The 23,523-nt window shown below is 44.7% G+C and overlaps 1 protein-coding gene across 1 annotated transcript in view; it reads left to right on the top strand.

Annotated features, from left to right (window-relative positions):
* LOC134438328 (SH3 and multiple ankyrin repeat domains protein 2-like) overlaps window positions 1-23,523 on the top strand; it is a 258,811-nt gene that overhangs the window by 16,643 nt on the left and 218,645 nt on the right. Inside the window, exons 3-6 of the mRNA XM_063187875.1 lie at window positions 940-1,011; window positions 13,506-13,614; window positions 21,301-21,452; window positions 23,235-23,402. Coding sequence (XP_063043945.1) covers window positions 940-1,011; window positions 13,506-13,614; window positions 21,301-21,452; window positions 23,235-23,402 — 501 coding nt within the window. The remainder of the gene's footprint in view (window positions 1-939; window positions 1,012-13,505; window positions 13,615-21,300; window positions 21,453-23,234; window positions 23,403-23,523) is intronic.

The raw sequence follows: 23,523 nt of genomic DNA, 5'->3' as shown, positions 1-23,523 counted from the left end.
TTTCAGTTTGGCTGGTAGAAAGGACCAACTTACTAGCCGCTTTGACCCATTAGTGAGTGTGTCTTTGACTAAGACTAACATCTTATTTTGGCTGGTGGTGAAAAAAAGTAAATTTAGGGCCCTAGCCCCTACCATACAAAAGTAGATAGCACACAGTGCAATTACCCCCACCAGACAAAAATAGATAGCACACAGTAATATCCACATTCCAAATGATGCAAGTTGCGATCAAATAGTGGAGCCAGTCCTTTGGCGGAAGTACGTATGATGGCTCGAGGGCTGTTTTCGGCCCTTGAGGCCGTTTTATCTGGACCCGATACAATTTTAATGTAGTAGTAGCAGTGGTAGTGTCTTTATTGTCCCCATGGGGGAAATGTCTTCTGGTTCTTCTGGTGGCGCATTAGACATGAGGACAGTCAATACATACAACACAGATCTCTCCCCAACCCACCCTCCTTCAACATTTACCCTAAGACACAGCTTGTACCAAAACATGACAAAAATTGACATTGGACATAGAAAGGTATTTAACCACCATCAATCATCATGTGTTTTTTAAACTTGCATAAATATTGCACATCCCTTTTTCATGCGTTGATGATCTTATGCAATAATATCCAAATTGCAAATTATCTTTTGCAATAGTCCTCATTTTTGCATTGTCTAATAAATTACTTGGGAAGAAACTCACTGAAGCTGATATTATGGTGCAAACAGTTGCAAAGACAAAAATGCTGTTATGAAGAACAGTTAAGCATGTCCTCCTCATATATTACGTAAAGATGTGACAGCTTGTGTTTTTGTTGGCATTTTATTTCCTCCTCCGGGGCATTCAACATGAGCATGTGATACTGCCCTTCACATCTGAACTCTACTGTGAATCTGCTGGATTGTGGTATATTTTTGTCCTGTTTCATCATGTGTTTTCTTTTGTCACAGTTTCGCTACAAGAGCAGAGTCTACAAACACCCCAATGTTGATGAAAAGCAGATCGCCAAACTTCACACTAAGGTGAGAATATTGCCATTGGGCTTTGTTGTGTGTGGTTTATATGTATTACATCCAAGGGATTTGTCTGGAACTTGACTTGAATGCTGAATATGTATAAACACGTGAGTGAGAAAAACAAAATGCTGGTAATCACAGCAGGGGTGAATTTCTCAAAACCAAAGTTGCTTACTACATAAGCTACTTGGCTGTTTTCAATGCATTTTCCCATTGGCAACTACCGAAGTTGCTAACAGGCTAACAACTCCTCTTTTGAGAAACTCACCCCAGAGTCGGCTTGGCATAATGCTATGCAGTAAATCAGCCTCATTCCACTCCACATCATCACTAGCCTTAGGACATACACTGTAAAAAAAACTGCAGCCAGTTAAACTTTAAAAAAATAAGTTGTCCTGCTGCCCTAAAGGATAACTCCAGCCAGTTTCAACATGCATTTGTAATGTTCACACTACCCTTGACTTGTCAGTACCTAAGATTCTTTTTTTCTTCAGCCTTTTCCGAGATCCTGGTCATTGTAATGGGGGTAGTTGTTTGTTTACATTTCAAAAAACATTTGTACTTATTCCCAAAAACATCCAAAAGGTTATGCAACATCAGCAGACAACTAGCAACCAGCAATACCTTTTGGGATAATATTTGGAGTAGGCTTTTGTTAAGAAAGTTTAATGAAAATCTGCCCCCATAACAATAGCCCAGATCTCAGAAAGGGCTGAGCCAAAAAATGCAGCGTCACCGGGTACTGACAAGTCAATAGTCAGGTTCATTACGTTTGGATCTGAACCTTTCGCTGGATTTTTATGGGGATTTGGAAAACTAAACATTTTTGAAAAGTATATTGTATAAGCAATCAGAAAAAACATGTTTCCATTTGCACAAATGTCTGCATGGCGGCCATCTTGGATTTTCAAAATGGCTTCCGAAAAACCATAATTTTGCAATATCTCAGCTTCTGAATGAGCTAAAACATTGATTCAAACTGCTAAACCTACATTTTCAGGGTCACTGAATCTACTGGTGGTAGTTTTAATGTTCTCAGACAGTTTGTTACCATGCTAATTTATTTTTACTGGTGATTTACTGTATAGTATCTACAAGTAGATGCATGTCTGTCAAGCCCACCATACAAAACATCCCAGCTAGAATGTGCAAAACAGTTTACGTGTCCAGCATTGTGCTGTATATATCCAAGCTTGCCTGTGCAAAGCTCATACCAGCTACATTGTATCCAGTAAACAGGAGCAGTGCCATGTAGTGAATATATTGAATGTCAACAGGCGTTAAATTTTTGCCTTTTGCCTTCCTTCAGCATGCATGTATTTTTTGTATGATGATCCTGGAAACTGACTGCAAGGCACAGTTACAAATCAAGTAATAAATTGGTGTTATTAATATTGTTAATGCACATACTGTCATTAACTGGTGTTGGTGATGTTGGTGGAGTGTAACGGTGAGGGTTCTGTTTGCTGTTTGTTCTGGTTATAATCATGGGTGAAGAGCATCGAGGTGAACAAGAGGCATTATCAAGCATTATGAGCTCATTAACTGGAAGCTGTGTGTTCTATGCCAGTCTGACGATGCCAAAAGGTGGCTCTGGTCCAGAATCCAAGATTAGACGCCGATGGACATGTACTGGAAGTAGTTCAAGAGGGGGCCAGTCTGAGTGATGGGGGCTATGTTAAAATCAAAAGACGACTGCAGAACTGCACTAGACAGGCCACACCCTCCCAGTGATGCAGCACCTTCAGCATTGCTTCTAGGCAGGCCAAGGGAAATGTAAATATTGTTTCTGATCTCAAAAAAATCAGGAACTCCACTCACTTGGTCAGTCAACCAGTAGCAAACCTAAGGAGGCAGATCAACCATGCCGTTTGGGAAATGCTAATTGTTAGGGACTTGGTCAGACCAAGTCTCGAAAAATGACTGACCCAGGCACCTCAGCATCTTATTCTTCTCCACCATCCACAAGATTTCGTACGAGTCCACTCGATAAGAAACCATGCTTCTTCTACCAAAAGGACGATAGTGAACTGCTTTATCAGGTCAAAATTGCAAATGGCGGTAAAACTCTAAAGGCTGCTGTAAAGTCCCAGAATCCCACCCTGAAAACAAGAATGACCACCAGCATCTTAGCAGATGATGCACATTCAATTGCTGTCCAATATCACAAAGATTGCATTCAGTAGAAAGTGGCTGAAAAAGAGAATCCTCACAGTCTTGCCATAACTGAAGTCTGTCTGTTCTAAATGACCGAAAGAAGTCAAAAGCCCCTACTATCCAGAAGCATGTGAAGAAGACATGGTTCATGCTGCAATGACAACTGATGAATATGATAAGATGAAAGCAATTTACAAAGCAGCACAGGTGACAAGGACGAACATTGCAACCTTCACCAAGACAGGCCAGGGAACAGATGCCATACAAGTATCCAGCAACATCAAAGATGTCCCAGCTGAACTGTACAGACTAGCAAGGGTGTGTCTCTCTTTCGGCCACTTTCTACTGAATGCAAGTTCATGATTCTCCAAGGCTTCTGAATCAAGCATGTTGACATACATTTTTTTTCAATGATGTCCATGCTTTGTTTTGTGTTTCCACATCAATACGGTTGATCAGCTCAAGCAGACATGTTAACGTCAAGGCTTCTTTAAGAGTTGTATTTCTGTCAGGCCTGGGTCTCGCGGTACATGACACATGTTTTGTCCCACAATCTTTGTGATATCATACATAAATTGCATGTGCATCATATGCTGAGATGCGGGTGTTCAGTCTAGTTTTGAGTGTGAGATTCTGGGACTGTTCCAAAGCAGCCTTTGGAGATTTTCCGGCATTTGCAGTTCTTACATGATAAAGTAGTTCACCATCGGCCTTTTGGCAGATGGAGCTTTGTTTCTTGACGAGTGGAGTGGAGAATTAGATGTTGAGGGGCCTGGGTCATCCATCTATGTTCATCCTCTCTTCTTGCCACGCTTCTTGGCTGTGCACTGTCCTGTAGAAATGATGTGCATGTTGGTTGCTTGCATGCTATATTTGAACCTTGTTGGTTGCACCTGAGTGACAGGAGAGATGCTAGACTGCATTCTGTGTCCCTGGTGTCTCAGCTGTGCAGTTCTGCAGTCGTCTTTGGATTTAACATGGTCCCAATCACTCAGACTGACCCTCTCTTGAACTACTTCTCGTACATGTCCATTAGTGTCTAATCTTGGATTCTGGACCAGAACCACCGTCTTGGCATCATCAGACTGGCATAGAATACACAGCTTCCAGTTAATGAGCTCATGGGCTTGACATGTCTCTTGTTCACCTCGATGTTCTTCACCTGTGAATATAACCAGAACAAACAGCAAACAGAACCCTCACTGTTACACTAAAGCACACTCACCAACACCAGTTAATGACATGCTCGTATGTGCATTAATAATATTAATAACACCAATTGATTTGTCACTCTGTCTTGCAGTCAGTTTCCAGTATTATCATACAGAAAATGCATGCATGCTGAAGGGTTCCCCCAAATGAAAAAAATGAACACCTGTTGACACTCAAAACGTTCACTATGTGGCGCTGCTCCTGTATATTGGATACAATGTAGCTGTGAGATTTGCACAGGCAAGCCTGTAAATGTACAGCAAAATGGTGGACATGTAAACTGTACCAGTTTTGCACATTCAAGCTGGGATGTTTTAAATGGTGGGCCATCTACTCATAAATACTATAAATCAATAGTTCAAATAAATTGGTGTGGTAACAAAATGTCTGACAACAATAAAACTAACACCATTAGATTCAGTGACCCTGAAAATGTTGGTTAAGCAGTTAAAATCAATGTTCTAACTTATTCAGAAGCTGAGAAATGACAAAATATAGGTTTTCGGACGCCATTTTGAAAAATCCAAGATGGCCGCCACCTGTGCAAATGGAAACATTGTTTTTCTGATTGCTTATACTATCTACTTTTCAAAAATGTATAGTTTTCCAAATCCCCATAAAAATCCAGCAAAAATACATAATGAACTTGACTACAAGGGTAGTGTGAGCATTACAACTGCATGTTGAAATTGGCTGGAGTTATCCCTTAAGTTTGTAAATTAACTCAACTTGAGAAAACATTGAATGCAAAGGGGTCATGCTTGAAGGGTATTTATTAATTTCACATGGATGTTGAAGTGGGACGTCATAGCACAACACACTTCAACATCCATGTGACCCTCTTATGAAGACGGAAGTTTCACCGTGGAAACATGTCAGGTAAAAGATAAAAAACTTAACATGTCTGAAACAAAAGAACTTGAACAGTTAATATAACTTCAAGAGATGAACGTCATCATATCTCTCAGGGACACATTTGTATTTGGAATTCTGGCAACTCAGCCGATTTTTCACCTGTTATGAGGCCCCTGCCTACATGTGTGACAAATCAACGTTTACTGTCGTTCTACTATAATATGGATTAAACCAAGCACCTTTACTTGGGGAAATGCTAATCTTGCCGTCATCACAAGCCATAATGTGATGAACAGAGGCCAGCACAATAACCTACATCATATCTCAGTCCCATCCCCCCACAATGATGCATCAGGACCCCTGTCAAGCCCACGGAGAAATATGTTACATTTAAATCAACATCATTAAAGTGAAATTTACTCATTGATTCCCATTGACGTATCAGAGAAGATTGATGATTTTCTGAGGGTTTTTTTTTTAATCAGCGTCAGTTTACTCATATGTGTGCATCTGATTAAGACCTATATCATACTAGGGTGAGTGTATGTGTCTGTGAGTGTATGTGTCTCTGAGTGTGTGTGTCTGTGTGTGTGTGTGCGAGTGTGAGTGTGTGTACTTACATACGGTGTTTGTGTGTGTACTGTGTATATGCACTAAGACATGATGGGTTCACTGAAATCCTTGCAGCACTCTCATTGTGAGAACGTGTTCTCTCTCTCTCTCTCTCTCTCTCTCTCTCTCTCTCTCTCTCTCTCTCTCTCTCTCTCTCTCTCTCTCTCTCTCTCTCTCTCTCTATCTCTCTCTCTCTCTCTCTGTGCGTGGTGTGGTCTAGAGGGCTGCCCTCTTTCTCCCTCCTCAGTGCCTTCTGACATTTCTGGGTCAAGAGCAGAGGGCTCTCACCTTGCTCTGGCACCTCACCTCCTTCTCTCCTCTTTCTTTCTTTCTTTCTTTCTTTCTTTCTTTCTTTCTTTCTTTCTTTCTTTCTTTCTTTCTTTCTTTCTTTCTTTCTTTCTTTCTTTCTTTCTTTCTTTCTTTCTTTCTTTTCTTTCTTTCCTCATGTCCTCTCAATTTCCTTTTGTGTTCTCGTTCTAAATTGCTTCATTTAGCACCTCACCTCCTTCTCTCCTCCAGCCCTCAGTTATACTTTGCTGGTCTCTCTCTCATTGCCCACCTCATACAGTACTTTCTCCATTTTCTTTTCCATTCTCTTTCTACAACTTTTCATTTAGCCTCCCCTCACCTCACCTCATCTTCTTCTTTCCTCCTCTGTTTTTGCTTTTCTCCTCTTATGCTTTCTGGTGTTTCCTGTCATTTATCTTCATAAAGCTCTTCAATTACCAGTTCGCTTGGTTCTCATGTCCTTCTTTCTCCCCCTCTGTCTTTCTCTCTTCTCCTCCACCTCCTCCTCTTCTTCACTTTCTTTCTCTCTTCCTATGTTTCACCTCTTCATTTCTTTTCATTTCATTCATCTTTTCAGTGTTAGCCTGAGAGCAGAGAGACCAGAGGGGGTTTGTAAAGCACGGCCATAAAGCAGCACTTTGCCATATTGTCCTATTATGGCTCTTTTCCACGGCCGGTTTTCTAGTAGGCCTATACCTTGACAAAGTGTGACCCAGCTGCCACTTTTTGCTTTACAATTTAGCTCTGTCATGCCTATTTGAAAGGCAAAAAGTGGCAGCCGAGTCACGTTGTGTCGAGCTGTAGTCCTACCAGAAAACTGGCAGTGGAAAAGAGCCTTTAGTGCCTCAGTCATAAAAATAAACTCAGCACATTGAAATGCATTTCATGTTGCCAGTAATGATTGATTTTGTGTCTGTGGTTAGTTTTGTGGTGCAAATGAATTTGATTTAGGAGGGGGCAGGAAAGGAGGACACCTCAAAATATTTTTGGTGACTAAGAATGTTTATTGAATTACTCATCTCTTTTTTTTGTCTGAATAATAGTAAGAATAAAGTCTGAGTTATCTGTAAACAGTCTGCCTGCGTTCTTGGGGTTGTAGTATGTGTCTTACATAGCATAACAGTTTTGTGGCTTTCTATTAGTGGGTAGTTGACGTGACGTGCCAATTTTGCTGTCACAGGCTCTTAAAATTAAGTAAATTCATACTTTCAAAATTGTCAATGTTTTAAATGATTAAACTAGTGTCTGTCTATGTTGTGAAAAAGTTATGTGTAATAAATCCAGAATTTAAATAAGTATTCTTAATTTTGAGTCAAATGTCATATTTGTCCTATGGTGTGACTGTCACAAGACTTGTTCTCATAATAAAACATTTTAAAATAAATAATCAAAGCTCAGTCATTTGTCTAAACAACCCTGGCATGAAGACTTTAAAAAATGCAATAAATATGAAGAGTGTAACAATGTTCATAAAACGCCATCAAGCCATTTCTACATTACTTAATATATATATTTCTTAACGTCACACCAAAGGACATATTTTCAGCAAATTGCTTTATCAACATAAATAAATAATCAATTAATAGACCAACATTGTGACCACTTGGATTTTTTGAAAGAGAAATTGGTGCACTACGTAGTCATGTACTTGTTTCCCTCATAAACAATGTTTTGTGAAAAAATGTTTTTGTCAACTACCCGAGTACATGCATTTACACGTTAATATACTCAGGATCAATAAATTATACTCTACTCTACTCTACTCTAGTCTACTCTACTCTACTCTACTCTGTTGTGCGCAGCTTGAAGGGAGGATCTCAGTGTAGTGTGTGTAATGACAGTAAAAGCTTTCCTTTCTATTCTATTCTATTCTATTCTATTCTATTCTATTCTATTCTATTCTATTCTATTCTATTCTAGTCTATTCTAGTCTATTCTAGTCTAGTATTCTATTCTAGTATTCTATTCTATTCTATTCTATTCTTGTCTAGTCTAGTCTAGTCTAGTCTAGTATTCTATTCTATTCTAGTCTAGTCTAGTCTAGTCTAGTCTAGTATTCTATTCTATTCTATTCTATTCTATTCTATTCTATTCTATTCTATTCTATTCTATTCAATTCAAGTTCCTCCCCACTCTGTAAGCTGTGTTAGCAGCCACCCCTGTATACAGTATCAGCTCCATGCTTTTTAATCTTCTCCCCTACTCTGTACAGATCATGTGACTGTTTCCCTTAATGTTGTTGCATAAGGTGAAAAGCCATCATCCATGCCTGCCTCCACATGTGCAGGATGCCATGGGTAGTGCGCAGTGCCAGATTTACGCACAGGCTAGATATGGCTGCAGCCTAGGGGCCCCCACATGTCAGGGGGCCCCTCTTTGGCCAGAGATGAAAAATTGCAGAATTGTGACATGGTGCAATATTGAAAAAAAAGTTGAGTACTGTTGGTAGACATATTATATCCCTAGCTTGTACTTAGGCCACTGTCTATGTAAGTATGAAAATCTTTGCTGTAACCTAAAGTGAGTGGTGGGTCAGGTGGGTGCTGATTTGACAGATGTATTCAGAGCTTTATGTGGCCTTGGAGTCAGTCTTCTTTCCAGAACATGCATTATACCGTTCCACTCTCCTTATTGGACGCTCAGTTCAATTCAATGAAATGAATGTGTTGAATGTAAGCAATGGTTAAAAGCAATAAACATCCTAAAAATAAATATCCCACACACCGTCTGTCCATTAAACTTGGAATCCAATTGCTCGTTCAGACCTTTTTCCTGGTGATTGTCTGTCTGCTCTTCTTCTTCAGTAGGGCGGGCCTCCAGTAGTGTGCCAGGCAGCCCTTGTTCAGCGTGTCTGTCTGTCTGTCTGTGAGTTATTTTCAGATGCCATAGCTATTGAGCTTGCTCTGGGCATCGCATAGCCCAGTGGTTCCCAAACCTTTTTCAAGCAGGGACCCCCTTTTGGACTTTGGAATATTTTCCTGACTACGCCATTTTTTTTGTCCATTAATATTGCTAGATTTTCCATTAATAGTTTGTCCGCTAAAATTGCTAGAAATCCACAAGACAGCAAATACATCTATATTAACCATACAAGTAAATACAAGTCCCTTTTGTCCGGGACCCCCCTTCAGTACCTCCCCCCCCTCCCCCCCCCCAGGGGTCCTGACCCCCAGTTTGGGAACCACTGGCAAGGCCCTTTCCTAGGGCAATTCTCTGGACAATACCTGCTGCTCCTAAGCCTCTCCATCGTATTCATCCAGCCACCTTTCTCTTCCTTTCTCTCTCTTTCTCAATGCTATCTCTCTCCACATGTCAGCGTATTATGTGTCCTTTATGTCTGCAGTCGCCTATGTGAGGGAGGGGTGTGTGCCAGTGCACCAGTGCATTTGCTATTTGTAAAGGAGTACTTGATAGAAGTACACTGATTCTCCTGGCTGGCTCATTTCCATCATTCCTGTGGCGACTCGTGTGTGTGTGTGTGTGTGTGTGTGTGTGTGTGTGTGTGTGTGTGTGTGTGTGTGTGTGTGCGTGCGTGCGTGCGTGCGTGCGTGCGTGCGTGCGTGCGTGTGTGTGTGTGTACTGCCCTGAGCCCTCACCATAAAACGTTTTCTGTATCTCTTTTCTCCTTTTCCTTTGTCTGTCTTTTCTTCTCAGTTCTTCTTACTCTGTTCTCTTGCTTTCCCCTTTCTTTATGCCCTATGTTTTATATTTCTCCTCTCCTCTGCTCTAGTATATTTCACACGTTCTGTTTCCCTCTTTTATTGTCTCTCTGTATCTGTATTGCTCTCTATCTCTATATCTCTTTCTCTCTCTCTTTCTTTCCCTCTCTATCTCTATATCTCTCTCTCTTTCTTTCCCTCTCTATCTCTCTATCTCTTTCTCTCTCTCTTTCTTTCCCTCTCTATCTCCATATATCTTTCTGTCTTTCTCTCTTTCGTTCCCTCAGGCCGCTCACACTCTCCTCTCCACTGTGCCCATTGTGTTTTGTGGCAACGCAGAGAATGGAAGGTGTAAGTGAAAGGAGAGGTGTGAATAGATTGTGTGTGTGTGTGTGTGTGTGTGTGTGTGTGTGTGTGTGTGTGTGTGTGTGTGTGTGTGTGTGTGTGTGTGTGTGTGTGTGTGTGTGTGTGTGTGTGTGTGTGTGTGTGTGTGTGTGTGTGTGTGTGTGTGTGTGTGTGTGTGTGTGTGTGTGAACGTGTGTGTGAACGTGTGTGTGAACGTGTGTGTGTGGACGTGTCTATGTACCTAAGTCTCCCTGCTGTGCCTGTAGTAAACGCAGCCTCTCCTCTCCTCTCCTCTCCTCTCCTCTCCTCTCCTCTCTTCTCCTCTCCTCTCCTCTCCTCTCCTCTCCTCTCCTCCCCTCGCCTCTCCCCTCTCTTCTCCCCTCCCCTCCTCTCTCCTCCCCTCTCCTCCCCTCTCCTCTCCTCTCCTCTCCCCTCTCCTCCCCTCTCCTCTCCTCTCCCCTCCCCTCTCCCCTCCTCTCCTCTCCTCTCCTCTCCTCTCCTCTCCTCCCTCTCCTCTCCTCTCCTCTCCTCTCCTCCCTCTCTTCTCCTCTCCTCTCCTCTCCTCTCCTCTCCTCTCCTCTCCTCTCCTCTCCTCTCCTCTCCTCTCCTCCTCTCCTCTCCTCTCCTCCCTCTCCTCTCCTCTCCTCTCTTCTCCTCTCCTCTCCTCTCCTCTCCTCTCCTCTCCTCTTCTCTCCTCTCCTCCCCTCTGCCTCTGCCTCTGGCTTTGTCCTGTTCTATATGTCTGTGTCCTCAACTAGGGCTGGACTGGCCATGTGGCATACCGGGCATTTCCCGGTGGGCCCCACACATTCGTGGGCCCCTGGCCATGTGGCATACCGGGCATTTCCCGGTGGGCCCCACACACTCGTGGGCCCCTGGCCATCTGGTATAGCGGGCATTCCCAGTGGGCCCCACACCCTCGTGGGCCCCTATTTTCAGAAATGTAAAAAAAAGTAAATTTTACATTTCTCATTTTGCATTTTACATTTCTGAGAGTAGGGGCCCACGATGGAGCAGGGCCCACCGGTGAGTAATTATGCGCCGCTAAATATGAGGGGGCCCCTTTTAAGCCAGAAGTGCCCGGGCCCTATTTCTCCCCCAGTCCAGCCCTGTCCTCAACCCATCCCATCCCCTAGCCGCCCGCACTGCTCTCCTTTAGAAACAAACCCAGTGCACCATACGCAGGCAGCACCCACGTGCATTAAATGTTTTTGACACCGGTGAGTAAGTTCTGCACCGCTGATTATGAGGAGGTTCCTTTAAACCAGAAGTGCCCGGGCCCTATGTCTGTCCCAGTCCAGTCCAGCTGGTCCTCAACCCATCTCTTTGCCTAGCAGTGCCCCCTTTTTTTAGAAACAAACCCTGTGCACCACACACCGCTCCCCTCTCCAAACCCTGTGCACCACACACAGCTCCACTCTCCAAACCCTGTGCACCACACACAGCTCCCCTCTCCAAACCCTGTGCACCACACACAGCTCCACTCTCCAAACCCTGTGCACCACACACAGCTCCACTCTCTAAACCCCGTGCACCACACACAGCTCCCCTCTCCAAACCCTGTGCACTGTACTCCACTCTCCAAAACCTGTGCACCGCGCTCCCTTCTCCAAACCCTGTGCACCACACACAGCTCCCCTCTCCAAACCCTGTGCACCACACACAGCTCCCCTCTCCAAACCCTGTGCACCACACTGCGCTCCACTCTCCAAACCCTGTGCACCACTTGCAGCTCCACTCTCCAAACCCTGTGCACCACTCGTAGCTCCACACGCATGCACCCACGTGCATCAAAGCAACACCAATAAAGCACTTTAGCCCCAACAGGTGGCCAGCCTCTCTTAGGGCAGTTAGAGATATAAAGGACCTTGCCATCAAACCCTGTGCGCCTCCCGCATGCACCACACTTGCACCACATGGGCACCAAAGCACTTTAGCCCCAAGGGATGGGCTGCAGAATTGCCTCAATTATTGTGTCATTTAAGCCATTTGACCCAGAGATGCAACTACTCCCTGCTGCATCTACGTAAGCATATTTACCAAGACAGGAAATACACATTTGGGACGTAAAAGGGTGTGTGTGACTCACAAAATGATTTGTAGTTGGTCTAAATACATAAAGGTTTTAGTACATACTCTACTCTACTTTCCAGTACTCTGCTCTACGCTGCTCTACTCTACTCTACTCTACTCTACTCTACTCTGGTCTACTTTGCTCTACTCTGCTCTACACTACTCTACTCTATTCTTCTCTACTCTGCTCTACACTACTCTATTTTACTCTACTCTTCTCTATTCTACTTTAGGCTACTCTACTCTACTCTAGGCTACACTACTCTACACTACTCTACTTTATCCTTCTCTACCCTACGCTACTCTACTCTACTCTACTCAACTCTACTCTACTCGATGCTACTCTACTCTACTCTACTTAACTCTGCTCTACGCTACTCTTCTCTACTCTACTCTCCAGTACTCTGCTCAATACTACTCTACTCTAATCTAGGCTATTCTACTCTACTCTACTCTGCTCTACTCTACTTGACCCTTCTCTACTCTACTCTACTCTGATCTACGCTACTCTACTCTACTCTACACTGCTCTACTCTACTCTACTCTACTCTACTCTAGGCTATGCTACTCTACTATACTCTACTCTACTCTCCAGTACTCTGCTGTACTCTACTCTACTCTACTCTACTCTACTCTACTCTACTCTACTCTACTCTACTCTACTCTACTCTACTCTACTCTACTCTACTCTACTCTACTCTACTCTATGCTACTCTACTCTACTCTCCAGTACTCTGCTCTACTCGACTCTACTCTACTCTACTCTACTCTACTCTACTCTACTCTACTCTACTCTACTCTACTCTACTCTACTCTACTCTACTCTACTCTGCTTTATGCTCCTCTCCTCTCCTCTCCTCTCCTCTCCTCTCCTCTCCTCTCCTCTCCTCTCCTCTCCTCTACTCTACTCTACTCTACTCTCCTCTACTCTACTCTACTCTACTCTAGGCTACGCTACGCTACTCCGTGGTGCTGCTCCTCAGTCTCTTTCTGGGCTCCCCTGCCTGATTCTCGGAGCCCAGCACTGGCTAGTGTTCAGGGATCTGCTCTCTTATCTATTTATAACTGGCCTGGAAAGTTGAGGGAAATGTTCGTCCTGTAACACAATCTATGTGCTCAAGATTGCAGGAGCAAGACATTTCAATCATCAAATTCTCAAATACTCTCTCTCTCTCTATCTGTCTCTTTCTGTCACTCAGTCTGTCTCTCTGTCTCTGTGTCTCTCTGTCTCTCTCTCTGTCTGTCTCTCTCTCTCTGCCATCCCACACACTCTCATATCCTCTTTTCTTCTGTCACCAGGGCAACTTGAGGAAGTTTATGGACTTCATCCAGCATCATCAGCTGGAGAAGGTCTCCAGGATGCTGGAGCGAGGCCTTGACCCCAACTACCATGACCCAGAAACTGGAGGTATGTATCGAGCCCAGAGAAACACACACACGCACACGCACACGCACGCGCACACGTACACGCACACGCATGCACGCACGCACGCACGCACGCACGCACATACGCACGCACGTACGCACGCACGTACGCGCACACACACACACACACACACACACACACACACACACACACACACACACACACACACACACACACACACACACAAGCACGCACACACGGTATGGAACTTTAACTGTTCAGCTAAAAAACAAGCTAGGGCGTCTGGTTAAAACTGCCCTGAAGATTGTTGGTCAACAGGACCAGGGATATATGCAGTCCCTCTTTGAAAAATCAGTGCTCAGATAGGCACTAAAGATCCTAGAGGACACCACACATGTCCTCCATCATGAATTCACCCTGCTTCCCTCAGGCCGACGCTTCAGGACATTAAACTGCAGACTAGTAAAATATAAGAACTCCTTTGTCCCAACCGCCATAAGATTGCTTAATGACAGATAGACACGTCATACTCACACAGTGCAGTGCACAGTTCAATGTCTCTATGTTTTTTATGTTGTATGAATGTATGTGAGTACTGTATACAATGCAGTGGGTGAAGCCCAAGACAAATTTTCCCCCAGGGATAATAAAGTACACTCTGACACACACACACACACACACACACACACACACACACACACACACACACACACACACACACACACACACACACACACACACACACACACACACACACACACACACACACACACACACACACACACAGTACACCTACACACACATGGCCACCTGATGCACAGACACATAAGCCTATACAAATGTATAAACACACATGCACGCATGCAGGCAAGCTTGCACGCAAGCAAGCACGGACACAAACGCACGCAGACACACAGAGACACAAAGGCAGACCGTGGGCAAACTCAGGCCTGGGGGCCACATGCGGCCCCCATAACCATTTCATGTAGCCCCCAGAGCCTTCACAAGACAACTTTTAAATCCAAATTCAAACGGTTACTAAACATTCTTAAAATGCTACCTAAAACAAGAGTCTTACTACTTCAAGATTAACCAGGAGTAAATAACCAGTGCTCTCCCCCGTTCTCCTCCATGACTGAGGTACCCTGAGCATGGTAACGTCCCGCCGCACTGCTCCTTTGGGGCGCCATTGAGGGCTGCCCCCTTGCACGGGTGAAGTATAAATGCAAATTTGTTGCATTTGTGTGCATTGTGCGCATGGAGTGCTGTGTCACAATGACACCGGGAGTTGGAGTTTCCCAGGTGGGCTATCACTTACATGTAGGGTGAGTTCAGGTAAATTGGGCCACTTTTTTGCATATAAGTTAAAGGGACACTGTGTGAGATTTTTAGTTGTTTATTTTCAGAATTTATGCTGCCTATTCACTAATGTTACCTTTTTTATGAATACTTACCACCACCAGCATCACATTTTTGACTGGAAAAATGATGACTGGAAAAATGGATCTTCTCCATGGTCCGCCATTTTGAATTTCAAAAATAACCATTTTTTAGCTGCAAAAATGACTGTACTTGGACCATACTAGAAAATATGTGTTTATTACTTAGTAAACTTTCATGTAAAGATCAAATTTGGCAATAGGCAGCCCAGTTTCTATGAGCAGCATAGTTACAGTACCTTTTTTTGACCATTTCCTGCACAGTGTCCCTTTAATGGAAAAAAGTGGCCCAATTTGCCTACATTCACCCTATGTGTAAAGGTAATATACTGTACCTGTGTAAGAGAGCCAATCTACAGCAGTATGTATGTGCCTAAAAGAGACCTGGGATCATCAATTACTGTGTGGGCAGGAAGGTGCTCTCCTGTTAGATCAGGTTAATAGCAGGAGAACACGCACAAGAGGAGAGAAAAAGAAAAAGATTAAAGAGAAAGTCTGACGTCAGCCGGGCTTCCTGCTCCCCCACCCGCCAACCCCACACCCGCCCACTCCTCTAATTGTACCGGTCCTTCTTGATGACGTGTGTGTGTGTGTGCACGCGTGCATGTGCGATCTTGTGTGTGTGTGTGTGTTTGTGTGTGTGTGTGTGTGCGTGTGCGTGTGTGCACGCGTGCATGTGCGATTTTGTGTGTGTGTGTGTGTGTGTGTGTGTGTGTGTGTGTGTGTGTGTGTGTGTGTGTGTGTGTGTGTGTGTGTGTGTGTTTGTGTGTGTGTGTGTGTGTGTGTGTGTGTGTGTGTGTGCACGCTTGCATGTGCGATCTTGTGTGTGTGTGTGTGTGTGTGTGTGTGTGTGTGTGTGTGTGTGTGTGTGTGTGTGTGTGTGTGTGTGTGTGTGTGTGTGTGTGTGTGTGTGCACGCGTGCATGCGCGATCTTGTGTGTGTGTGTGTGCGTGTGTGTGTCTGGGTGCACCGTTCAGTGAGCAGAAGGACAATTAAGTACGCCCCTGTACTCCCCCCTGTCTCGCCCCTCTATTCCCCACCCCCTTCCGTTCCACCTACTCACCAGCCTCACTCAAGGGGTAATTGCAAATATGACTTGGCTCGTGCGCCCACCCTACTACCCCCCTCCCCCCCATCCCCCTCCCAGGAGACTCATTGGCACCTGACTGCAAAAAGGGCTTCGTCATCGTCAGCCATGTTGCTTTTTTCTAAGCCAAGCTACCTTTCGTTTCTTGTTTTTTTCCCCTCCCGAGTGGTGTTTTTGTGGTCACAGAGAAGAAGCCATTCTTGCAGCCTCATCCATCGTTCACCCGTCTAGATGCTGTCATCTCTTCAAAGCAGACTTGGCCTTTAAAGGGGAGTCGATGGCATTGATTTTTAAATGAACATGGGGGTTGATGACAACTCCACCCACCCCCTCCACCACGACAACGGGGACGTAGCTTAGGTGCCGTTTGGGGAAAACGATGGGGTGTGTGTGTGTGTGTGTGTGTGTGTGTGTGTGTGTGTGTGTGTGTGTGTGTGTGTGCAGAGAAGCAGACAGAGAAGCACAGAGACAGTGAAAGAGAAACAGAGAGAGGGGTGGGCAGAGACACAGACATATAGAACGTATGGAGAGAGAGAGAGAGAGAGAGAGAGAGAGAGAGAGAGAGAGAGAGAGAGAGAGAGAGAGAGAGAGAGAGAGAGAGAGAGAGAGAGAGAGAGAGAGAGAGAGAGAGAGAGAGAGAGAGAGAAAACAACCCTAGGCTGCAGGTCCCTTACTGTACGTAGGGGACAAAAGAGTGACGTGTGAAAAGAGTGAAGGGAGAGATTAGACACTGTGTTTGTGTGTGTGTGTGTGTGTGTGTGAGAGAGTGTGTGTGTGTGTGTGTGTGTGTGTGTGTGTGTGTGTGTGTGTGTGTGTGTGTGTGTGTGTGTGTGTGTGTGTGTGTGTGTGTGTGTGTGTTAATAACAGCTGGTGGATACATTATTTATTAAGGTTGAAATTTCATGTGAGGATTACTGTATAGTAAACTGATGTGGTGTTTGTGTGTGTGCGTGCGTGCGTGCGTGTGTGCGTGCGTGCGTGCGTGTCTGCGTGCGTGTGGGGTAACCCTGCCAAGTCAGTCTCTTGAGCACTTGCTTGAGCATTAATGATATCAGAGATTAATATTTGAGCTGATTCTGTGCACTGTACTCTCCTCACATCAGTCTTCCCCACTTGCCTCTGAATCCTCCCTGCTGCTATTGATTCTGGCGGTTCGCTTGCATGTGAAGGTAAAGTGGTGGGCGGCGTGTGTGCGTGCGTGCGTGCGTATATGCTTGCGTGAGTGTGAGAGAGACAATCATTTGGAAGACTATGAAGTTTTCACACCGCTGTAATCTGTGTGTGTGTGTGTGTGTGTGTGTGTGTGTGTGTGTGTGTGTGTGTGTGTGTGTGTGTGTGTGTGTGTGTGTGTGTGTGTGTGTGTGTGTGTGTGTGTGTGTGTGTGTGTGTGTGTGTGTGTGTGTGTGTGTGTGTGTGTGTGTGTGTGTGTGTGTGTGTGTGTGTGTGTGTGTGTTTGTCTGTGTGTGTCTGTGTGTGTGCGTGTGCGTGTGTGCCCGTGTGTGTGTGCGTATGCGCGTGTGTGTGTGTGTGTGTGTGTGTGTGTGTGTGCATATGTGCATGTGTGTGTGTGTAATAGCCTGCTATCATATCCCAGCCTATCCAGCAGTACATGCTCCTCAGGTGGGCTCCATTATTACAGTACTGTTGGAGCAGGAGGGGAAGGAAGGGCATACAGAGTACGCCGGGAGTGTGTGTGTGCGTGTGTGTGTGTCTGTCTGTGTGTGTGTGTGTGTGTGTGTGTGTGTGTGTGTGTGTGTGTGTGTGTCTGTGTGTCTGTGTGTGTGTGTGTGTGTGTGTGTGTGTGTGTGTGTGTGTTTGTGTGTGTGTGTGGGTGTGTGTGTCTGTGTGTGTGTGTGTGTGTGTGTGTGTCTGTGTGTGTGTGTGTGTGTGTGTGTGTGTGTGTGTGTGTGTGTGTGTGTGTGTGTGTGTGTGTGTGTGTGTGTCTGTCTGTGTGTGTGCGTGTGTGCATGTGTGTGTGTGTTTGTGCGTGCGTGCGTGTCTGTCTGTCTGTCTGTCTGTCTGTGCGGGGGCGTGTCGGAGTCTGCCCTATCCATTTGCCTATATTACTGTTAACGGTGAGGGTACACCGCATATATTACTGTAAACTGGGTACACCGCATACTATTTCATCTCGGTGGATTTAACGGGAATTGACTTGAGCATCTGGTGATAGATGAGAGGGCTTATGAATCTGATTGAGAGGTGGACAGGGAGGACATTGATCCACCCATATTGCCCGAATTATGAATTCCTCATGAAGCGAAAGGAAAATTTGACAGCCACCGAGAAGCTCTCGAGTTTACCAGATGAGATGAGCTGAGCGCTGGCTGGAAGACATGGTTGGATTGGCCATAAGGCATACAGGGCATTTGCCCGGTGGACTGTTGATTATATTGTCCTTGTACTCCCCTCAATGAAGTGGTGTCAGTCTAGCCTGATTATCATCGGCTTTCAAATCTCTTTGAGACTTGGTCTGACCAAGAGCACAACAATTAACATTTCCCAAACGGCCCTCCTTGGTTTGCTGATGATTGTTTGCTTCCCAACAAAGTGGGACGAGTTCCCGATTTTGCGGGAACTCAGAAGGTACTTGCATTGCTCTTGACCTGACTGGTAGCAACGCTGCAGCTGTTGCGTGACTTGGAGGGCACGGCCTGGCTAGTGTCAGTCCTCATGCTGCCACAGCTGACCTCTCTCCGTACCAGATTCAAATAATCATCTTGCCTGTCAAAATAGCTCATAATACATGACTAAACATGTTGTCACATTCTTCATTGTCTCTCTCAATGCCGGGTGGACGTGTCAGGATCCGGACCCACATGTCTTGTTTTTGAACCCTTGTGTTTTGATGTCTTTCCCTCCTTGTTTAATAAACCCCTTGACCTTCCCTGGACTTCGTTTGTGTGCTGCATTTGGGCTCTTTCTGCGAAAAACCTGACAGGACGGGTCTTGGCTGAAGATGCCCGGCTAGATATTCTGACACAGTCCAGCCCTGCTGGGAGATGTAGTATATTGCTCTTTAGAATAGATATTCTTATTATAACTTCAGCTCGACAAGAGGAATATTAAAGTTATTTGCACAGATCTATTTATCTTAAAGGTGTATGCACAGACCTATCTTGAGTACAGATCTTTGATGGTTTTATCTGCACAGTCATAAAGGTCTTCACTCTCATATCATTATTTAGCCCCCCCCCCAAAAAAAAATCCCTGAATCTATCTGTCAACACCAAATGCCAAGTGCCAAGTCCAGAGACGGGCCAGACGCGCTGCAGTACATTGCTGCCAAAGGACTTACATGTACTTAACTTTCCCCCCGTCTGATGAATATGACCAACATGACCTTGCTAAAATAGCTCGCCCATAAATCAAATCTGCAAATGGGCGCAATTTCCATTTTCGTATTTTATTTTTAGTATCCACTCCTCAAGTGGAAACCTTAATTTCCCCTGTATGACATTTGTAACCTTAGGATGGACGTAGTTTCCACAAAAGTAGTCTGTGACATTGGGATGTTTGAAACTGTAATAATTAAACTTGTTAAACTTAAACTGCATGTTTATTTTCTCTTATGTAATGCAAAATGTAGATTTCACTGTTGTAAGTGTGAGTTAAATTACACCAAAAAAAAGCATTGCCATAAAAATGTCAAAAAGGATATAGTATACAAAGTATTTAGGACCCTCCCAGCCTGATTTCATATCAGTAGTGCAAGTTTTTGGTAAAAATGGTTTCCTGTTGAACAGACACCCCTTCCAGGCTGTCTGCTTTTAGAGGTAGCCTATATAATGGTGGTCTAAGTGCTTGTTTTGGTTGTGGTGCTACAAGCGGTTTCCTCTCAAACTTAGAACCCTCCTTATCTGCTTTTTTTTATTTGTAGTTTATTTGTCAGGGACAATGCAGTGAACATTATTACAAACATGACATGGCAAGGCCATGACACAGCTTGCAGATGTGAGTACATAAAAGGTTTGTAGCTATAGCTAATTTGCAACCTCAGTCCCTGCAATAGTCTTGCGAAATGATGTCCTCCAAGTGTGATTGAGACACTGCTCCTCGTTCCACTGCAAAGAGGCTCATGTGGTTAGTCTAGTGATGTGAAAGTGAAAGCCCATTGGGAAACTCCAACTCCCATTGTCATTATGACACAGCACTCCACAGCACACAAGTGAACACTGCACACTGCACACAACAAAATTGCATTTTTGCCTCACCCGTGCAAGGGGGCAGCGCTCAATGGCTCCCCTAGGGAGCAGTGCGGTGGGGCGATACCATGCTCAGGGTACCTCAGTCATGGAGGAGAATGGGGGAGAGCACTGGTTGATTGCTCCCCGCAGAAACCTGGCAGGTTGGGAGTCGAACCGGTAACCTTTGGGCTACAAGTCTGACGCCCTAACTGCTTACCCATGACTGCCCAGTCTAAGCAGAATACATCAAACTGGCAAAGTGCGCATGCGCTCTGCCTAGCAAAAGCATCATTGCCTCATCACGAACGAACCCAATGTCGTAATGGTGAAATGGTTTCTTCTGGAATCAGAGACACCTCTGACCTTGGCAATGCATCTGGGTAACATGTTAGAGGTCATAGACTAAGTAGCATTGTGTCGTGCTCCTGAAACCCGAAAATGAGAGGAAAAAAAAGACTCAGAATCAATTTGTCTCGATTTGTATTCATAGTTGTGCTGCGATACAGAATGATCTTGGTATGTATGTGATCATCACTGTACATTTTAAAGGGACACTGTGTGAGATTTTTAGTTGTTTATTTCAAGAATTCATGCTGCCCATTCACTAATGTTACCTTTTTCATGAATACGTACCACCAGCATCGAATTCTAAAATATTCATTATGACTGGAAAAATTGCACTTTTCATACATGAAAAGGGGGATCTTCTCCATGGTCCGCCATTTTGAATTTCCAAAAATAGCCATTTTTAGCTGCAAAAATGACTGTACTTGGACCATACTAGAAAATATGTGTTTATTACTTAGTAAACTTTCATGTAAAGATCAAATTTGGCAATAGGCAGCCCAGTTTCAATGAGCAGCATAGTTGCAGTACCTTTTTTGACCATTTCCTGCACAGTGTCCCTTTAAGACCCATTTTTAGTGTGTATTTTGGTAGTAAACATAAACCAAATTGTTAATGATGTTAAAATGGCCTCCTCCTCTCCTAACAGAGACGCCCCTGACGTTCGCGGCTCACCTGGACAATATGATCGAGGCCATCAAGGTGCTGCGGAATGGTGGCGCACACCTGGACTTCCGCGCCAAGGACGGCATGACGGCCCTGCACAAAGCCGCGCGCTCCAAGAACCAGGTCACCCTCACGGTAGGACTTCACTTGAAGCGCTGCCCACGCCCGTCAAACGGACCAACCACAACACAGTCTTAAATAGGGTGCTGCTCCAACCACAACACAGTCTTAAATAGGGTGCTGCTCCAACCACAACACAGTCTTAAATAGGGTACTGCTCCAACCTAGTAGACATGTCTTAAATAGGGTACTGCTCCAACCTAGTAGACATGTCTTAAATAGGGTACTGCTCCAATCATATCAGAGATGGACTAGCTGAATCAAGAGGGTAAATGTCATTTACAGTGTTCCTTCTCCCTCTGGCAGACTTTTAAACACAGCTAAGCCGAGTCTACTAATTAGATCATTCAAAGAGTTTAACTTGAAACATTTGAATAAGCTTCTTCAATTAGCCTTCCATATGAAGAAATTGGCAGTAAAAGGATTTTCTGTTCCCAACAAGAAAGAAGTGGCGAAGGTACTCATAAATTCCTTCACAAATAACTTCACCAATATATAAAATGCTTTTCATAAATCTTGGCAAATCGTTGAAAAGCACATGGGCCCACATTTTGCGGCAGCATCAGCCTTCATTAACCCATTGATGCCTGATGTTGCGTTGCGCAACATTGGCCCTGGCGCCTGGAGCTGCATTACGCAACACTCAGGCTCATGAGATTTGAGACAACTTTATTGAAAATCTCTATTAATTTGAGATGAATGAACACATTCTAATGAAAGATGAGGGTCTTAGCGTTTAAATGCAACTTATTTTTATGTGCTTCAGAAGCTGAGACATTTAGGTTTTAAAAAGGACTCAGGCATTCAGCACCCTTTTTTTGCAGGTGCCTAAAGGTCAGATTAGACTTCAGCAACTGCGAGCGTGAAAAGTCGCGTGGGAGTGGCCACGAACCAATTTTGTATTCATGCATCTGCGAGCTCTGCGAGGTCCGAGGTCTCGTTGCCAGCCACATTTGAAATTGCGCGATTAGGCTACTTTCACTACATTGTAAGCACTGCGGTCATTATTAAGCAATGTTGCTTTCTATCCCGGTTAGCTAGGTATTTTCACACAAATTGCAAAGGCAATGCAGTGGTATCATTATTTGACATACCCAGTCTGTTTTCACGAGCAGAAAATGCAAGCATGTAAAGACAGTTGATTCTGCCAATGTGTGTTTACATTCGGTGGAGGAACGGTAGTAAAACCGCAGGCATTGTGCCACGAGTGTTCAACTGATGCATTGTTTGTTACTTAGCTTAGCTTCGTGTATTTACACACATTTACACACAAGGCATTAATAAAGTTTTTAACAGAATACAGCTCTGCTCTCGCAAACTACTGGCATTGCGCTGCCACAAGAACAGAACAAGGAAGTAGCGAGACGACCAATCATAGTGCCTTTTTGTCTGCGTACTCCGCGTCCGTCCGACGGATAGTTAGAATTTTTTCGAGGCGCTAGACGACGGGCGCAGAGCCTCTGAGAGGGGGGCGTGGACTCGCATAGACAGAAAACGGACGGACGCAGATTCTATGCGAGCGAAGCATAAATCTAGCTTTAGACTTCAATGGGTTAAAGGTGGTTTTGGCAATGATCTCTCCCAGCGGTGTAGTCTACTTTTTTGAAGTGGGTATACTGTATATTCGAGCATTTTTGGAAGTGGGTATACTGTATATATTTATGCTATTCTAAATAATGGATCAATCAATTTTAAGTGGGTATACTGAAGCCCCTAAAATTTAGAAGTGGGTATACTCTGTATACCTGCGTTCTAGGCTACACCACTGATCTCTCCCTCCTCTCCTCTCCCCGTTAGACGCTGCTGGAGTTGGGGGCGTCTCCGGACTACAAGGACAGCCGTGGCCTGACAGCGCTGTACCACACGGCCATGGTGGGCGGAGACCCCTTCTGCTGCGAACTGCTGCTGCACGAACACGCCTCCGTCTGCTGCCAAGACGAGAACGGATGGCACGAAGTACACCAGGTGAAGACCCCTACACTCTAGTCCCACTCCTCTAGTCCTCTATTCCTCTACGCACGCAAGTCATCCTCCTCACCTTCAAGTCCCTCAATGGTCTGGCACCCCACTACCTCGGTGTCCTCTC

The sequence above is a fragment of the Engraulis encrasicolus genome, chromosome 22 (genome assembly GCF_034702125.1).
Source record: "Engraulis encrasicolus isolate BLACKSEA-1 chromosome 22, IST_EnEncr_1.0, whole genome shotgun sequence".
Lineage (NCBI taxonomy): Eukaryota > Metazoa > Chordata > Actinopteri > Clupeiformes > Engraulidae > Engraulis > Engraulis encrasicolus.
This window is presented reverse-complemented; position numbering and strand designations above follow the sequence as displayed.